General features: G+C 39.9%; 1 protein-coding gene across 1 annotated transcript in view; it reads right to left on the reverse strand.

Annotated features, from left to right (window-relative positions):
• LOC138511076 (trichohyalin-like) overlaps nucleotides 1-19,951 on the reverse strand; it is a 3,831,204-nt gene that overhangs the window by 2,209,461 nt on the left and 1,601,792 nt on the right. The window contains exon 15 of the mRNA XM_069626576.1: nucleotides 18,222-18,298. Coding sequence (XP_069482677.1) covers nucleotides 18,222-18,298 — 77 coding nt within the window. The remainder of the gene's footprint in view (nucleotides 1-18,221; nucleotides 18,299-19,951) is intronic.

The following is a 19,951-nucleotide window of genomic DNA, read 5'->3' on the forward strand; positions in this document are numbered from 1 at the left end:
AGAAGCAACCAGGAAACTAGGAATAGTGGATTCGCCGAACAGCACACACACGTCAAGTCACTACCTAATGATAGTGTTGAGACGCGCATGGACGCGGGGGTGTGGCCAATTTATTGAACATGCCGTGTGCAACGTGAAGGCTGGTGCGAGGCAAGTCACTTGGCACGGTCATGTTGGGAGTAACAAGGAATACAAGCCCCGTCGCGTTAAGGACCAGGAAGTCCAGAAGGGGTAAGTTCTATGGGTCATGACAGTGCCTTGATGAGCAAGGTGTGGCAGATATTGGGGGTAAAGAGGAACTTGCACATATCCTATAGACCGTCTTCTTCAGGAAAAGTGGAGAGGAGCAATTGATCTATAGTAGATATACTAAAGACATTTGTAGCTGAGGCAGGTTCCAGTTGGGATTTACAACCTTTAGTATTAATGGCCATTAGGTCGACTCCTGCTAAAGCAACAGGCATCAGCCCTCATGAAGTGTTGACAGGAAGAAAGATGGTGCTGCCACAAAATGTATTGTACAGGGCACACGGACAAACACTTGTGAATGCCTCCACAGTTTACGAATATATGTAGCAATTGAGGAAGAACTTACAGCATGCATTTGCATTTGTGCAGCGAAATCTGGAGAGAGCCGCTGATGGTGCAAAGACATATTATGATAGAAAGGCATCAGTCAGAGAGAACAAAGTAGGTGACCAGGTGTACAAATACCACTTTGGAAAGAACAGGCACAAACATTCACAATTTCTTGCGGCATGGAAACTGCCATTTGAGATTGTAGATAGAACATCCCCTGTTGTGTATACAGTTATCAAGAAGGAGGGTGAGACGGTGACAGAGCAGTTTGTCATGTCAACCAAATTAAACCCTGCCACCAAAAACATGAGGTGAAAAGGCTTGAGCGAGTGTAGAATAGTTGAATGTAATTAATGCAATGAAAATAGGGCTAATAGTCCAATTAAGGTATTAATCATAAAAGCACAGTAAATTTGCCTACTAGCAGACACATTGAACAGAGACTGGTTCATACATGTGATACAATGATATGCAATCATGTGTAAGGTAACATACACAGGATTTCTCTCCTTGAGTAAAGAAATATACGGCCTGGTGGGCAAGCAGAAGTGAACAGAGCCATATGTTTAAATATTGTGCATTATTTTCATGAAGAGGCGCTGAACCAAACTGAGCTATCATCATGTTGTATGATAAGGTTTTTACATGGGTTTCAAGTAACCAATGGGATATGGCAAGGGAGAATGAAGTTGTGTAATAGTATAGAGAAGTGTGTGTTTTGTTGAGAATTGTTTTGATGCATAAGGTAAAATATTCTTTTGTTTTTGTATAATATGTATTTGATTGCAGGTATCCAAAGTGGCAAATCCAGGGACCAATAGGGTTTTAAGCATCCAGATTTTTTTAAGGCTTTGTAGTAGAAAAGGGATTGAACATTGTTTTATGCTGTGCACTTAACCTGTTTCTTTCCTATTCACTTTAGATACTACTACTCTATTACCCCAGCAGGGCCTTTTCCTTGAGACGATGGACCATAGGAGGCCACGGGATGGGAGACCACGGGAGGAGGCCCCGGGAAAGCCTCCGGACCGAAGAATGGGGGCAAAGACAAAGTCTACAAAGCAGAGGGCGAAGATGACCAAACCTGAGAACTGGATACTTGCTGTGCTACTCAAAGTGGCCGTATTGGGAATTAAAGTTGCAGGAGCACAAGTCATAATTGAACCCAGATCAGCATCTGGAATTACAGTGGAAGAAGCACCTAGATTTATCCTGGGAAACAGAAGGCTGGTATACCAGAATATGTACACAAATGTAAACCCTGATAAGATAGTGGAGAAATGTATAAATAAATCTGTGATTGCATACGATCAAATAAGAGAATGGTTGAAGCTGCGAAAAGAGGATACCCGGCAATCGGTCAGAGATATTTCGATGCAGTTGGAAAAAACTTTTGTGAATTCATCTGATGTAAAGAAAAGAAGGGGGGAGCGGGCTGCAGTATTGCTTGTGGCCTCTGTGGTGATGACTATTATTGGGGTTGTAGTGGACACGACAATGTCCACAGCCAATGCAATTTCGGTGGGGACATTGAGTGCTAAAGCGCAACAATTGACTTATGATTTAGACATAATTCAAAGGACCTTAGATGAAGTCAGAGATGGACTGAATGATCAGATAATGTTTATAAATGAGACTGTTATTATATTAAGTGAGCAGGCTGTCATAATGCAACAATGCACAAATGTTGTGGTTAAGCATGACCGGATGCTAAGTGACATCATAAACGTGGTCAGTCCCGTTGATAGATTATTGAAAAAGTATATGGGAGAGGTTCAAAATGCAATTTCGCAATTGAGACAGGGGCATATACCATTGTACTTTGTATCATCTGAGATCATCCATCAGATGATAGCGAAAATCACGCAAAGAGAAGTGGAAATGGTACAAATCAAGATTGCATTAGAGATGGGGAGTGCAATGCTATTGTCCATCAATATGTAGAGAATGGAGTTTGAGTTTTTGTTATGCATCCCATATATTGCTCCTGAACTCATATACCATACTAAACTAGTACACAATGTGGGATTTTGGCAGAATGACAAATATTTGAAGATCAAAACCCCAGAGGTGGTGGCATTTCAGTCTTGGGAACCTGATGTTTACTTGTTTCCGAATTTGGATACATGTATAAAGTTTAAATAGCAGAATTACATGTGTCCTGGTAAACCATTTTCTCCTGGCGCAGCAGATGCTATCTGCGGGTTGAAAGCTGATCCAAGAGTATCAGGGGGATGTGAAGTAGTCATTAATAATTCGGGGATTGAGGAACTATCACAAGCTAGGCTAATTAAAAACAAGTGGTTGGTAAGTACTTCTTTGAAAAATTACACAATCACCCATCTGAATCATGCAACTTTCATTGTCAAACAGTTAAGTACAGTGTGTTTTACATATCTATTCCAAAGGACACACTTGTGTCAATAAGGGGATTAACTTTATTCCATGTTGCTGATGATATGTGGGAAGGCAAAGTGGAAAATATCGAGTTTTTTCAGAGGAATTTGTTCCTGATCGACCTGGATGTTGAATTTTTGTTGAGCCACAAGGAAAGGCACACTATTAGAATGAATTTAAGAAAATAAATATATTACTACGAATAGCCTGGGTGTGATGGAAATAAACACATTCAACTGGGGGACCTGGGTAGAGAGGAGTACGGCGTGTTTGGCGATCTTGGTTTTGTTAATGGGGGGGTGGCTGGTTGCCCTCACCATTAAGATGAGGGTATTGGTCATGATACTGGGAACAATGTGGAAGGAGAGATATCCTGTAGCATTTTAGTTAATTGTGTGTGGTTACTCCCGCTATGACATCGCGAGCGGTCATAGCTGTCAGAAAAGGAGGGTAGATGTAGGAATCTATGACAGTGATTTCAATAAAAGCAGCCAGTAAGGCAAGGATTTCAATAAAGGCAGCCAGTTAAAGGAGTGCAAGTGGGATTACAGGAAAGCACTTTCAATGGGGTAAGTGTAAATGCAGAAAAGAGACAGCAAATTATGCAAATTTGTGCAGGTGAAGGCAGAACATTAAAATGGCACATTAATCTCATTGTGGCAGTGAACTAGGATGTCAATGGTAAAGCAAAATGATTGTCAAAAAGGCTGCATATTCAAAATGGTGCACACATATAAAGTTATAGGAATTGCCATCTGTGTAAGGTTGCATTGGATAAAATAACCTAGATTAACTAACTAACTGCCCTTATTAAATGAAACCCCAGTAACTAATTAGTTCTCCTGATTAACATTGCAATGCAATGTCAGTGAACACGGATGGAAATTATGTTCTATTATTTTTTTTCTATCTTTTCGTTCCATGGAAAAGAAATGTGCACTGTAAAAATGAATGGGCTGTCTTTTTGCATTCTGAGAGTCATTTGTGTGCACAGGAAGCAAGAAAGCAAGAAGAGATACATACAAACGCCTGTAGGTGATTAGACAGTGGGATCAGGAGTCTAGAAGTTGCTGAAACATGTCAGAAAGAGGGCAGTTTTAGTTTTGAGTGATAGCCAGGGTAGATAAATAGGGATGAGCTGAAGGGTGTGTGCTTTTTTTCTTGTTGTTGACTGCCGAAAGAAAGGGAGAGAGTGCAGAGGCTCTAGCATTGAAGACTGCCAGGAATCCAAGACCGTTTTTTGGGGGCGCGAAGTGGCTGTGCAGAGCTTGCAACACTTCATCGCAGCTAAACAGGAGTGAGAAAGGGGCCGCACAGAAACTTCAAAATCCTATGTAAGTGATGGTAAAGTTGAGGAGAGCGTTGAATGAAAGTGAATTATCTCTGTGGCTAGATAAACAGGAATAGATCATTAATTTCAACTGAGTGATTGTTGTTTTTCTTAAGCACACTGTGGACTAACAGAAAAAGAAAAAAATTGTGCAATGCATGTTCATATTTTATCTCTTAGATAACCACAGTGGTGTCGATGCTTTGGTAAGACTCAGCACATGTCTTATTATGAAATGAAATATTTTTGTTTCCTTCTTGTAAATGACATGTTTTGAAAACAAACATAAATGAAAGTGGAAACTGAGTTGGTGCAACGATTTTTTTTTTGTCTATGGCGATCATTCTTTAGGTGAGGGAAAGTAACTAGGATACACCCTGGTACCTACAAAACAGTGGTAAAAGGTATTGACCGCGGGAGGTAAAGTAAGAAACCAAAGGGGTATATAAAAGCAAGCTAGAAAGCCGGTGTGTTGTGTGAGTGTGTTCAGCTATGCATGGAAGCTGAACAGGATCTTTCAATAATATAAGCTGATGTCGGAGATACGTTTAGGCACAATCTATGCACAAACTATACACAATATATGGCAATATTTGTTTTTTTCTAAATATGCTAAACCCGGGGTACATGCCTACAGTCAACCCCAGAATAGAGCGTAGTTATAAAAAGGGGAAGGTTTGTATTATTATATAGGGCAGTGTTATAAATATGCTCACCACAAATCTACCACAACACTAATTTACCACTACAATACAATATTGCCAATTTACCAGCAAGATACCACAATACTAAAATACCGTCAAGTCAGGTAATAGCCCAAAGGCAAAACCCCTTAAACCGGCTGGCATCAACTGTTAGTTCCGTGCACTGTGACGGGTCGAAGTAAGGCACATGATCGGTCGAGGTGACATCTTGTTTAACTTGTTGAAAGGCTTCTTCACTTTGAGATGAACCGAAAAAATACATACTTTGTTTTATAGGTTCTTGCAAGTGAGCATTTGTGGTCGCAAACTCTTTGATATATCTAGTGCAGTAGCCAGCCATTCCTTAGAATGACTGGATATCACCAACATCCATGGGAGCAGGTATTTCTGAGATTGCGTTAACCTTATCAGGGTCGTCTCACATGCCATTCTCATAGAATAAATGAACAAAGAAATACTGTGAAAATCACACTTGTCAACTTTGAGAGTTAGTCCAGCTAACACAAGAGCAGGCTTATTTTGATAGTGCTTGGTCATGTGGTTCCAGTGTATCATCACATTTTTTATTAGAATCATGGCAGTTGAAGCAATTGTGGATTTTCTAATACTCTGTTGAAATATCTCTGCAGCAAATGAAAATCCAAAACTCAATTGTTTGTACCTGTGGAGACCTAAGTGAGTGGGAAATATTGTTGTGTAGCAGGACTGGGTCTCAAGCTCTACTTGGCGATAACCTTTATTTAGATCAAGCTTTGAGAATACTTGACTGACTAATCATGTCATCAAGAAGCATGCCTGAGTGTCCTTCTCTCTCTGTTGCATTGTTTTTTTCTTCTTCATATCTACACAAACGTGAATATCAGTTATTGAATTCTTCTTTGGAACCGCTACTATGTGGGTCACCCATGGTATGGGCCCTAATGTTGGTTCTGTGATGTAACCTGCAGCAGAATCATGAGTTCTTTCTGCTCATGGTTGTATGTGTATGGGCGCTCGACAGTGATGTTGAGCCATGGGTGACACGGATCGTTAATGGCATGCAAGTCCTTGAAACTAAGTGGGAAATTGGGAGATGATTGGATGTGATGGTTTCATTACGGAAGTTACAGCTGCAATGTTAATTGTGATGGCCATTGAACATCGTAATAAGTTGCTTTCCAGGCCTTCTCCTTGAAGGGCATGCACCTCTGTGTTTATCATTTTTTCTGTGCCCGAGTGTTGTCTGAAATTTTCCCTGATTGGTGACAGGACCTTTCGCTGCCCACACAAAAACTTGGAGTTCTGAGTTTCTCAAATGTGGCTTTGTCATTTCCTTGACCCAGAGATGCACATGATGTTCAGAGTGGCACCAATGTCTAGGAAGAGTTTAGCTGGGTGATTGCCAACCATGATGTCACAATTGTTCTCTGTTTGATTCATAGATTTAGACATTGTGTAGACGTATTCTTCAGGATCACTGTCAGTGACAGCTGGCAGCGATGAATGGTACCTAAACACTAAAGTGTGAATAGGAATTTTTGAAATTGCATGAACTTTTCTTTGGAGAATAGTTGCACACTATTTCTAGAGGATTTTCTTTGCCACAGGTTACACTTTGAAGTTCATGCGGGTCGTGCCGAGGTGTTGCATGTGATCTCTCCTTCGTCGCCAGTTATCGTGCTGCCTGGCCCGTTTCAGGACATACTCCTTCATGATGAAATGGCTGACCCCAACTATAGCATTTACCACATGACAGATTCCTGTTGTTAGTTGTGTTTGATTTGTATTTGCTTTTTGACGTTTGAGATATATGATAAATGGATTCAGAATAGAATTCTGTGCAAGCCTCAATATGTAAAGCTTGGGTTTCAGCTCTGGCTTCCGTTTATGGCATGTGAGAATAGTTACCAGTGAGAGTTGCTCCATCAGAAATTTCTTGCGAAATGAGTAAAGAGGGAATTAGTTACTCCACCTCATCATGTACAAGGTTGAACAACGGGCATCTTGCATACTTGTCCAATGAGCTCTCATTTTAAGCCTCTATGAAGTTCTTTAACTGTAATCCGTCTCTCCCTCTAAGGGCCTAAAGTCTGTGAAAGAATGAAAGAAAGATACTTAGCCCTATTGACGTTGTACATCCACCTTTATTTCTCCTTTGGCACTGCCACTACCCTTCACCCTCATGCCACTTCCTTTCACCTAAACTCCCGCCCCAAAACATTATTGACCAGGGCTAGAGGACAATGCACCTAGAGAATGACAAGGGAACATTAAGCCTTTAGTGGACGAGCATTACGCAAAGTACATTTAAAGGCAGATGAGGGAGAATGGAATGGCAACTCAGGAGAGTGAGGTGGGTGCTGAAAGTTCAATAGAAGACAAGCTGCAGCTGGCAATGTGCAAAGGACTCACTTTAATTACAGCATGGATGTGAGCTGCCAAATATTTAAAGTGAGAGTTGTGAAGTAATGGTCTAGAGCAAGTTAAGGATTTGTTTGTAGCATCATGAACTTAGTATAAAGGAAATACTTTGTTTGAACTGCCACCTTCCCAATGTTTGTCAGCTTCACATTTTTAGGTAGGTCAGACAAAGGAGATGGAAAACTAGACATGGTTCAAAGTGTTTTTCTTTATTAACGTAAAGAAAATGCATCAACTAGCCCTACTGCTGTAATGAAGGTTCTATATTCTGAGAAAATAACAAAAGGGTGCTTGTCAGGAAGTCTAATATATATAAAACTCTTCTTCTGTTTAAAAAACCTATGCTATTGTGCTAACTGACCTTAACACTAATAAAGAAAAACAACACGTAGCCTAGAAAAGTGTACCTGTTCCCCTTTCCTGGCTTGTGATGCTTGGTGCTTGACCCCCTTCCCAAAAAGTGTCTCCCCCTCAGGCGTTTGTCTGTTCATATAGTTAAAGACAAAGTTCAAATGTCTCTGGGTTTCTTGTCGGAGTTTCAGGCCATGCCTTCTTGTGCAGAAAAAAAGTCACTTGTTTTCTTACAGCACAAAGGGACTTCTGACCCCTCCTCAAAAGTCTTGGTTAAAAAAACGAAGTTCTGTCCTCAAGTCTGCAATTTAATTGTGTAGGTCCTTCAACTCAAGTTCATCCCGTCTTGAGTTTTTGCTTACTCTCAGGTCATCAGTGTCCCTTTGCAAATTATTGTCTCGCTCTTTTGGTTATTCAGTGATCTGTCGTGGGTGGTTGGATTCAGATTCACCCGCTTGGAGTGTTTCTCTTTCTCTCTTATACACGGTAACCCCTTGTAGGTTATTGGATTGGGCTATACCACCTGAGAGTACTTTTATCTCTCTTTGGTAACCCCTCAGAAGTTATTGGATTCAAAATCACCCCCTCAGAGTGCTCCCCTTTCTCTCTTGTATTTGGTAACCCCTCATGGGTTGTGGGATTCAGCTTCAAACCCACAGATTGCTTTTCTCTCTCTATGGTGTTTGGTAATCCCTTATGGGTTATTGGATTCAAATTCACCCCCTCTTTGTGTTTCTCTTTTTCTCTAGTATTTGTTAAGCCCTTGAGGGTTATGGGATTCACCTTCACCCTCTTTGTGGGCTTTTATCTCACCTTCCTATTAGGTAATCCTTCGTAGGTTACTGGATTTGAATTCACCCCCTCACAGAGTTTCTCTTTATCTCTTGTATTTGGCAACCCCTCTGGAACTACTAGCTTCCTGGCCACCCCCTATGGGTCTTTCCATGGCTCTCAGGTCTCTGGTAACCACACTGGGGTCTTTGGTTGCTTTCTTCTGTTTTATCCCATAGTTGTTCCGTTTTCAGGGCTCCAGAGCTCAGCCTCCTCCCTTGCCTGGGCATAAACTGCATAACTGTGTCTCCACTGTGTCCTTCGCCGAGGAAGTCGGCAGCTTAGATCGCGTTGGAACTGCACATCTTGTGCTGTTGGTTTGTTGCTGTTCCTTCTCCGGTTGGATGTTCTGTTTCAAATGTGTCAGAAGTCCTCGTCGGTGGCAGTTCAATCCTCTTCTACCAAAGACCTCAGAGCTCAGGATTCTCAGCCCTGCTGGGCTCAGCAGAGTTCTGTAATCTCCCTGCCCACCATGTATGGGATGTGGCCCTCCCTCCAGGGGCTCTGCATTGCAGATGAGGCACAGGCTGTGTGAAGTGTTGCTTGGGCTGGCTCTCTCCCAGCCACAGCTTTGCTTTTCAGTGGCGCCTCCCCTCCAGCTAAGGGTCTCAGTCCTTTTTGGCATCTTGCTACAACGATAGACACCTCACCATTGGCCAGGTGATGTAGGCCTCCAGGAGAAATCAGCAGCACAGCCAAGCACATTTAAAGTGCCCTAGGTATGTGCATCATGAGTAGTCCCCATAGATTGCAAGAAGAATTGGGAGGCTGATGTTAAAGGAGTTGTTAGGGTCTGGTGAACTTGTTCCCTAAGGGGGGTCACCGCTATTGAGATGCTGCTTGTCCTGTGCCCCTAGGAAATACTTTGCATAGCGCTATAACTGCTTGGGGAGCTGGGAAGAATTCCCTGGATTCATCACAATAGGTAGTAATATTACCAGTTTTTTAAAACCTTGAGATTCTTGAAATTACAGCAGGAATGGCTGCAATTTAAGAGATTAGCCCCACCAGCCTGATAAAACTCCAAAGATGGCCCAATTGATTGAAGTGGATGATGACAGACAGAGAGACGTTCCAGGGAAAAGGAAGGAGAGAAGAAGGATGTGACTACTGAAGCCCTCAGTGAAACTCAACCTTCAAACAGAGTTAGGGAAGAAACCTTAACTCATCAAATTAGAGAAGAAAGTCAGACTACTGAAGATTATCTGATGGACATAATGGATGCACTGGCTCTCTCCATTAGACAAATCATACAAACTGTAGTAGAAATGAAAAAGGTCCATGCAGCAGTTAAATAATGCACTGATGAATTGGGATTAAGGGTCCCAAACACTGAATACAAGATTTTGAATTTGGAAAGGAAGATCTTGGTCTTGACTTTGGAACTGGAAGCAGCCAACACAAAACCGTTTGGATCAAGAAAATTACTTAAGAAAGGGTTCCTTCTATGGAAGGTTCTGAATCAGAAAAAAAACAAGTCTCGACTCCCTCAGACAAAGTTTTGAAATCTTCTGAATTCTCTGAATCTGAGTCGGCCGAAATAATGGACTTCAGTAAGTTAATCTCTCACTCTGATAGACCCGCAACAGATGATGTTTGGGTACCAAAACAAAAAGGTTTGAAAGGGGTTGAGGGATCTGAGCACTAGGTCTAATAAAAGTAAAGACGGGTTGAACTTTCAATATTGCTTGATCCCACAGTTGTATATTATGTGAGAGATGAAGGCTGTCTAGTAACACTTGAGTTTTAAAGAATAGATCCTTCTGACCAGTCGGGATAGGAAGGTGTGAGAACAATGCCTCTTTGAGTGTGGATACGCGTTCAGAGTCGAGGAGTTCAATGATTTAATTTTCCCCTTCTGATGGTACAACAATTATCAGTATGGGTTTCAATTTTTGTCAGCTGAATCACATCCCACTGCTGACACCATATGTAAGGGAGGCATGGTATCAAAGCAAGACAGACACAAGTGATCACAGTTCAAGTGTGTTTATTAAACTATAGAAATGGGTAATCTATCCCTAAATCTAAGATGGGTGCAAGTTACGAGCATCAAATAATAATAAGAGTCCTGGTAGAGTCTAATCAAATAAACAAGGGCCTATACTAAGAAAAACCTAGTAGCAATCCTTACCCCTATGCTACAAAATAGTGTGGGATAATGTTCACAAAGAAAGAAAGAAGTGTTCTCAAATCATACGTCAGGATGTTATGGTTGGGGTCTCCCTTCTCCACATTTGAAGCACAGCACAAGGCAGCAAATTCGAGCACAGCACACTTCTGTGCTTCTCCGGCCTGAGTTTACAATTCCTTCTTACAATATCAGGGTCTTCTGTGCCCAAATCTCTTTTATGCAAAGTCTCTTGCTTCAGAGGGCCTGATATATCACAAACAACAAACTAAAGTTCCTTCTATTAATCTTCACAGTGGGCGATTACTCTTCACCCGAGGATCCCCCTCAACTGGGCTCCGATCCCCTTTACAACATCAGCCTCCCTCAATCGGGCTCAGACCAACAACTCACTGTGGACATCCCTCGGTCGGGTTCAGATTTGTCATCACAATGCAGTTCACTTAGCTTTTCAATTCACAGCATCATCATCTTTTAATATTAAGGAATCTTAATGTCTTTTTAAACAAATCTCTTTGTTACCTTTTCCACTTTACTTAGGACCCCCTCGTTCGGGCTCAGTCCTTCCTTCACCTGCCTCCCAAAGCATTTGCCAATTCACACACAGACTTCCAAAGGTTGGTTACGTCTCGCTGGGTCACTCCATGATTTTTTGGCAAGTGCAGGTTTCACGCTATCCCAATTTTCAGGATGTTCCCCTCAAAAAAACAGTTCATTTCATTCTCACAACGTGTGAAAGACTTTCGACTGTACAAAGGGTTTGGTTTGACCCTTGTGTGACCATTTTGACTTCTCGTGCAGACCTTCTGTAGGGCCTCTTGGTTCTTGTAATTTTTCTCACTTCAGCATATCCTCCCTATTCAGGAGCACTTTAACCTTAATATCTTGGTTGTTCACAAAACAGCTTTGCCAAGTATCTTCTTTTCTTTTACGCAAATGTTGCCACTGCAACTTTCAGCTTAATACAGTCCGGACTGCTATCAATTTCCTCTGACTCACTAGCTGTGCTGAACTCATTGGCTTTTCTTCTGCTAGAGTCAAAGATGGTACCACGGCGGTAAGCTGTTTTCCCTGCTCTCGCTATCAGTGCAGGAGGGTCCTGTGTACCATTGACAAATGGCACATCAATTGCTTGCTGCAATCTTACTGTTCTTTTATCAAAAGCTTCACAGCTCTGGGGCGAAAGGGGCAAGGGCAACTCCCTCTTTGTCATCCCCTTCCATTGCCTTTCTCCTTCGTTTAAACTGCCATCCCAGAATAGCTGCCTCTTCCTGCGTTCAGCCTTGCTCAAAGTGTGCTCTCGTGCACCGCCTTTTATCCCTGTGGGGAAGGGAAAGGGCCGTCAGGTATGAGTAGTTATCAGCAATTGCCTGACTCTGCCTGACCCTTGTGTTGGGAAATGTCAGGTAAACAGCTCTGGTGTTAATCTGTTGTCTTTTGCAGTGTGAGAAAGTGTTTGTGTAGAAAAGGGGGGGTAGAGTTTTTAAATATCCTATGGGGTAGAATGGGGACAAGGTGTCATAAGGAAGGGGGTATCATGTCCTAACCGTCAGCATCCCACTTTCACTCCCCGAAGATCCCCCATCCAGGTGATCCTCCCGCACATGCCCACCCTGAGGAACTGTCCATGAGTGATGGCTATGTCCTGGCCACCTGGATGACAGATCCCTGGGGACTAGCAAGTGAGACACCTTCAGGTTTCTCACAGCGGGAACTGTCCCTCATCTGCTGCATCTTTTATGTGAATCAGTTGTTTACATAAGTCTGTCAATTTTGCCCTGACAATTCATCATTTTCTTTTCATCCTCTCTTTAGACTTCAAATATCCTACGCAGGAGAAACCAGAAATGTGCACCTAACCTGATAAGGCAAACTTTTTGAGATTTTTTTTGGTCACACTCAAACAGTCTGATCAGGCACGAATGTAACACTGAATCCTCGTCAAATAATTTTTCAAGCTTTTCTTTTTCTATTTGTGCAACTATGCGCTCTCTCCACAAATTCAAAGTACCCAACATCCATGTTCCCAGAGCAAAGAATTTGGCTTCTGCATACTCGCACAAATTTGCAACATTCATCTCAGACATTTCACCCACTGTTCACATAAAGCACAGTGTATCAAATTAAAAAAAACTTAATGATATGATAAGGCATACAGCACTATTGACAAACACAATTCAACATGTGCCCAGCACAGCACATCATTAGGAAATATGATGCTGCCACTCCAGACTGAGACACTTAGCTAAATGTTTTCCCGGCCAATGCACCTAATATGTAGGAGAAATCCGGATACTTTCTGCCACACTTTTTATATCACATGATCTTAGCTATGCATCTACAGACTTAGGGTCTCATCATGAGTTGGGAGGTAACGCTGGCACTAATAGCGCTGGCGCTATCTGCCCTACTGCCAAACCCACCAGCGCTATTAGCACTGGATCACAGGTTTGGCGGATTTGGAATTCCCCGTTCCCCAGTGAGCCCATTTGGGAATGCCCCATTCCCCATTGGGCTCAATGGGGAAATTTCACCCTCATACCGCCGGTGGATTTCCCGCCGGCAGTATGAGCGCGAATTTTCAGCAGATTTCCCTCAGCCTCAGAGCTGGGGAGAAATCCGCCGAAGCCCTGATTTGGCAGACTCTTAAATCCGGCGGTAACAGTGCTACCGCCGGATTTAAGGGTTACAGCCAAACTCGTGATGAGGCCCTTTGTACCGTGCTTTTCATTCTAGATGCACATTCACCTATGGATGCATCCCAAACAGAACTAGACACAATAAGGAGCACTGCACACTTTCAGGCATTTTTAAATAAATATTCAGTTTCATCAGCCAGAAAAACACACTTTGCATCGAAAGCATTTTGTATCGAGTCAATATAGCAATTCAAATGTAAGCGTTTTCCCTCTAACCGGAGACTTCCGAACTAGCACTCTTTGGCTATGAAAGCAATACACTATGATTACATTGTCAAGGTCGGTGTTTGTGCCATTGTTGTTTCTTTTCTCTTCATTCTACCGCTGCAATGCTGTGATATGCACCCCTGGTCTTAAACCTGACCTGCTATCCCCTGGAGTGGCAAATCCTGGTGTGTCAAAGGGCAGTGCTAGCGCTGTTGGTTTTCGCGCTGGTGGGGTTCACCACATAACGTGCCATGGTCAAGACCACTGCTCCAACCCATTGAAACTGTGATCATATAGCGGAGCCTAGGAATCAAGGAGCTAATAAACCCAGGGCGGCCCGCGCTTGTCTGTGAAGGCTGGACTTCAAGACCACTGAGAGACGAGTGAGTTCCAAGGACAGGGGGCTCATTCATTTCCATTTTGAGTTTAAATCTTCTAACCTACTCATCGATTTAAATCATGGAACAATGACGAATGAAACAAACTGACTCAACCTGAAGAGAGGCCCACCTTACGCCGCTGCCATTGCACTTTGGGAAAAACAAAACATGTCTTAAAGGAAGGCCAGCAGCTTCATCTCATCAGAGGAGGGCCCACAGAATCCATACAAACTCTTTGAGCCATTTCGGATGTTAACATCCTAAACACAGAAATTAAAGATCTCTTATTTGATATAACCCACACAACCGAAGCACAAGACAAGTAGAGGACTGACATTTCATCCAATTGTGCTGCAAGTTCTCGTTCTCTGGATATCATAGAGTTGGACCTCTACAGCCCATACTTGGCTGTCCAATAAGTAACAAAAGCAAAACAACAAATCCTCTACTATTCAAAGACCATTTGCTAAGCATACCATTGACTCCCTGGCTCAATATGAGGTGGGTAAGAGGAGAGAGCAAACGGAGGGGAAGAACTATGTCATTCCTGCAGGAGGACCAGGCATGCTACTAACTGAAACTGACAGCGCAATAGTTATCCACAACCTGGGAACCCCAGCCGTGGCTAAAACATGCAATCCCACAATCCAGCTGGCCATCAACGCAAGAAAAATATTCTAAAAATGACATCTTTCTGCTTTGAGAACATATGCCTTGATAGTTGTTTTAAAAGGAAATGTTAGTGTAGAAGATGGCTTAATGGACAGGGCGATGGCCTAAAAGGTGAGTTTTAAAAACCATTGCCAAAAACCTATTTATTGAATAACTTTCAAGAACTTTTGATAGCATTAAACAAGTTCCAAAAATAAAAATGAGTTAGTCAGTTTTCAACTTTTAAAATACATTTATGTAAAATGTAAACAATTTCCAGTAACAATACATAACAGATGGAAGGACATATTCTTTATAATTGTAATGTAATGATGAGCCAATTACTATAAAAAAAGTTTTTTTCTTTTGACTTTAAAAGATGCAGAACGTATTTTATTAAATTTCATTTTATTAAAAATGGCAACACCAATTTAAAAGTCTTACAGTTACATAATAACACAAACATAATGAGCATATTACAGGTTAAAGCAACGTATTCATGTGTTAATAACATGTCAGTATATGTGTACATAATTCCTCAATTTCTGTGGATTTTCATTTTGATACACAGATACCCAGATAACAAGTTCATAAAATAATTTATGCTATAACTAAGGCTTCCATTTTTCAGTTTTTACTGATCTTTACACATAAATACTGATGGAAATAAATCAATCAGCTTTCTCTCAGTATTTAGTTATACAAATGGAGAAAAAAAAAACAGGTCTTTCTTTCTGGTTCTCTATGATGTCACTCATATATCACAGGCCAATCATATTGCAGATTGGCAACTTGGAGAGTGTAAAAGTTGCATACAAATAGCATTCAAGTTCTTCAAATTGCTGACAGCATATATATTACGGCAGGAGCAGTCAGAGTAGCAACTGTTTGTTGTTACAGAAAAAATTGAGCTGTTATTTCCTTCCTGTATGGCTGCATGTGTGCTCTAATAAATGCATTTTTTATTAGAATAAATGCAGAAAAATACTGGTTGTGCATTATCTTTTGAAATGACAAAAAGTAAATGTGGATAAATACAGAAAAAAGCCCCAAGAATACATATAGATAAAAACAGACAGAAATGGCATAAAACCGGAAGCCTTAGTTATAACACATACATTGAAAGAACCTTTCATTTGTATTTTTTGTAATGAATGTATATAGCATGTACACAAATTAACGTTCTGCAACTCAAAATTCTATAATTGTACTATTTTTAAAAGGTTCTTATTACATTGGAGGGAAGGAAAAGCTGTAAGGGGTGATGTTGAGGCTGTGCTACATACACATTAAATACAAATGTACATATTTTAAAACACAACATCTCTTACATAATACCACCAAATAATAATAATGTAAAATATCAAATAACATATTTATGTTTTAATAACATGTAGTTTACTTTTACATACTTTCTCAATTTCTGGCAATTTTCATTATGATACCCAGATGAATTTTGAACAAATACACACGTATTAATGTTATACAATGTACATTAAAGGAACCTTGTATTGGTATTTTTTCAAAACTGTACATACATAACGCTTACAGAATTGAACTTTTGCTTTCTAACTAGACTCTTTTTAAAATGTTCTTATTAACATTGGAGGTAATGGGCAATGTGTAGGACACCATACAAATTAAATACAAATGTTATAAATCTTAAACTGTAATATTTTCTAAAACACTCTTAAATGTAACTCAATTACATTGTACAGTAATATAATATAATTATAAATAATAACGCCACAACTAGCACAGTAGTACCTAAAAGAATGAACAATCACATAACCTTTTACAAATAAAGACATTATAAAACAAATTGTACAAAAGAGTTAAGGTAAAACAAACAAAAATCTAAAAACGACAAACATTAGGAATACAGACATAATGTACATTATCAATGCATTTACAATTATGTTATATCAAAATTAGATATCATAGTAACCTTAATTCAGTCACAAACATAAATGCATACACTGTTACCGCAAAACAATAACACTTATACCCATACAAGCAAATATTTGTATAACATTGGAAACAATTAAAAAGTATTTTAAATACACACTTAAAATACGTTTTACAATAAACTCTAATATATTTGTAACACTAAATTACAATATCATAACAAATGTAAATTAAAACATAAAAAAACATGAACTTACATCAAAAGTCCAGTAAAAAACAAAAAGTAAAATACACAACATTTTATAATGAATCAAACAACATTAAGCATAAATCTATGATAAGAAAATATACATAAGCATTTAAAAACCTATCATTTACATATGAAAATAGTAACCAATATAGCCTGCACAGAATAAGTGCCCATATATATGTTATAAAACAAAAAACATTCCATTATAAAATGAAAATTATACTTGAAAGCTAGAAAACAATTAAAATATACACAGTAAAAGCTAGTTACTAATATGTAGTTCAATAAAAAAACATCAATATGTACACAACATGTATAATTAACAGTTCAATTTAAAGTACAATAATCCGTATACTGTAAAGCACCACTAATGTAATACACATTACAAATGTACATTAAAAAATACATTTGTATAAAGGTCATCAACCACAAACATTCAAACATTCACATGGTGCATTACATCACTTTCACTGTAAAACATTCCATATAAAAAAAACAAGTTATTAGTAAACAAAATCAGGTTGAGTTAAGGTTACCATGATATTTGATTTTGATATAACATGATTTTAAATGTGTTGATACATAATATTGTTACATTAACATTTTTATGTCTAATGTTTGTAGAATGTAAGTTTTTGTTGGTTTAAACTTCACTCTTCAATTCTTTTCTTCAAATTATATATATGTTTGTTACAGGTTTGTGTTAGGGACCTGTAGTTATGGTTGAAGCGGAATCCCCATGAGAAAGAACAACGTTTGGGTGCACTACAACTTTGGTTGTGTTCAACGTTTCCACATGTACCTTCCCAATTAAATAATAGACTGTTGTGCTGCTTCATGGAAAAAGGGTGCAAACTATTGGGGCTGGGTCTGAAATCAAGTGTTCCTATTAGTTCTCCATATAAAAAGGTTTGCTCTCACCAACAGCCTGAACTGCAATACACCAATAGGTGCCAAACTTCATGGGGAATGGGTGTCTGGTAAAAAAAGATTGCTTTCAAAAATTGTGGTAAAAATCTGTCTAGTCATTTTATTGAAAGTGCCCTAAAGTAGCCACAACTCAATTAGCTATACCTGGGAGGAGCTAATTAATAATTAAGAAATCTGATTGACTGAAGCAAGGCTGAAAGATGTGTGCCAGCACGACCATCTTGGATAAGATCCTGCATATCCACATATGTGACCACAAGACCCAGAAAAACCTAACGTGACATTTGAACCACAAAAAGGAAATTTTGGGATGCTTGTAACTTTCTTTCTCGGTGGACAGGAAAACGCTATCATTTTTGTTGGCCTTTGGGCATCATAATATTCAATCATTCATAGAAGTCCACTTGAATAATTCACTGTTGTAATGTGCAGCAGTCAGACCATTAACAAGTGAGTGAGGATGTATTGAATACCTTGATTCACTTTCAACCCTCCTGGTTCCTGCCTGGGCAATTGCCTCTTCTCTCAGAAATTTCATCCTCTCTCTAACCTGGAAAAAGACATCACAGAAGTAGTTTAGTATGTATTATGAAATATGCTGTACAAAAAATGTTAAAGGCATAGACTGAATCTTCATTAGGATGCCTAAATAAATATTAAAGTAGAAAAATAAATTTTGCATAAATTGCACAAGCTGGCTTATTGCATAAAATAATTTCTGGTATTTTCTTTATCATTTAATTGCTAATGTTCTGTGTGAGTGACCCCAGAAAACGTATTTGTCATGCAGGAAAAGCAAAAAAAGGAAAGGAAAGGAAAAAAGCTGAGGCATGTGTGTGTTTCTGTGTGTGTTTCTGACATTACTCTGAACAAGCATTGGTGGAGGTCACTTTTGGTGCCAGGGGCAGGGGATTACAAAGGGGCAGCTACATTCTAAATGATGTAAGGTGTGTGATGAATGGTGATTTCTTTAATATTTACCTCAGAAAAGTGTGAGCACCCGAGTGTAGCGGGGGAGCCCAAATAAACATATAGGAGTTAACCTGGAAGGAGTGGGGGGCATTTCCATGGCAAACATTTTTTTAAACAATAGGTTGAAATGGAGCCTTTCAGGGAGACTGGGTAAATGGTTCTGAAATGTACCCTGTAACAATACCAAATAGATGTATGCTGGGGTCACCAACATTACACAGGAGCATTGTACAACATTTTCATGATGCTTGTTCTCACAATATACACCAGCATGGCACTGTAAGATTGCTCTTCATACTGCCTGTATCCAAATAAATACATGAGTTGCAATCATAAAGCAACTTTCCTTATGAACATGCTGCCTTGGCCAAAAATATTTACCAGCAGGGCCTTGTATAGCAAGTATTCAAACCTTCTGTGCACAAATATGTCAGTGTTGGCAATGCAAAACACTTTAATTAATTTGCCTTCAAGATATAGGTGTACATACCTGCAAATGACATGTTCAATATGGCCCTCTCAAACATTATTTTGCATTGCCAACACTGCCTGTTCCCAAATATATAATATATAATAATATAGTGCTGCCTGTCCCCAAATATAGGAAAGGACTTTAATGAATGTGCCCACAATATACACCAGCAGACATCTTTAAAGTATATATTCATCATGGCAAGCTAAAACACATTTTACTGCTGCCTGTACCTAAATATGACAGTATTGCCACTGTAAAACACTTTCATGAGTGTGCCCCAATATATGCAACTAGCACTGACACTATAAAGGACAAGTTTATGATGCTTCAGTACACACACACACACACGCACACACACACACACACCGTATTTTAACAGTACTAGTTTGAATACTGTTTTGGACGCATTTTACAGTACATATATATGTTACAAAATAATGGCGTCTCACAGATGGTACAGTAATCACTCCAAGACTCAGAAAGGTTTCAAGGGTTTTTAATGATTTCCACTGGGCCCTCTCGCCATCCCCCTCTCTCTCTTCTTCAAAAACATCTCCTCGCTAACTTAGGCTTTCCTGGCCCTTGGTTAGTAGATAGCAAATGTTAACCCCTACTGTCTAATTTCTGTCTTTGTCAGCAGTTGAGGACCTAAAGGCAAGATGTGTTTTCTAGGTTGACTTCCTCAGGGACTTCCTGAGACTGACCAAACTCCATCCAGTGATGAGTGTTCTACACGGGTAGGAAATGTGCTTTGCA

This window comes from Ambystoma mexicanum, chromosome 6p (assembly GCF_040938575.1).
Source record: "Ambystoma mexicanum isolate Mex_15411 chromosome 6p, UKY_AmexF1_1, whole genome shotgun sequence".
Classification (NCBI taxonomy): Eukaryota; Metazoa; Chordata; class Amphibia; order Caudata; family Ambystomatidae; genus Ambystoma; species Ambystoma mexicanum.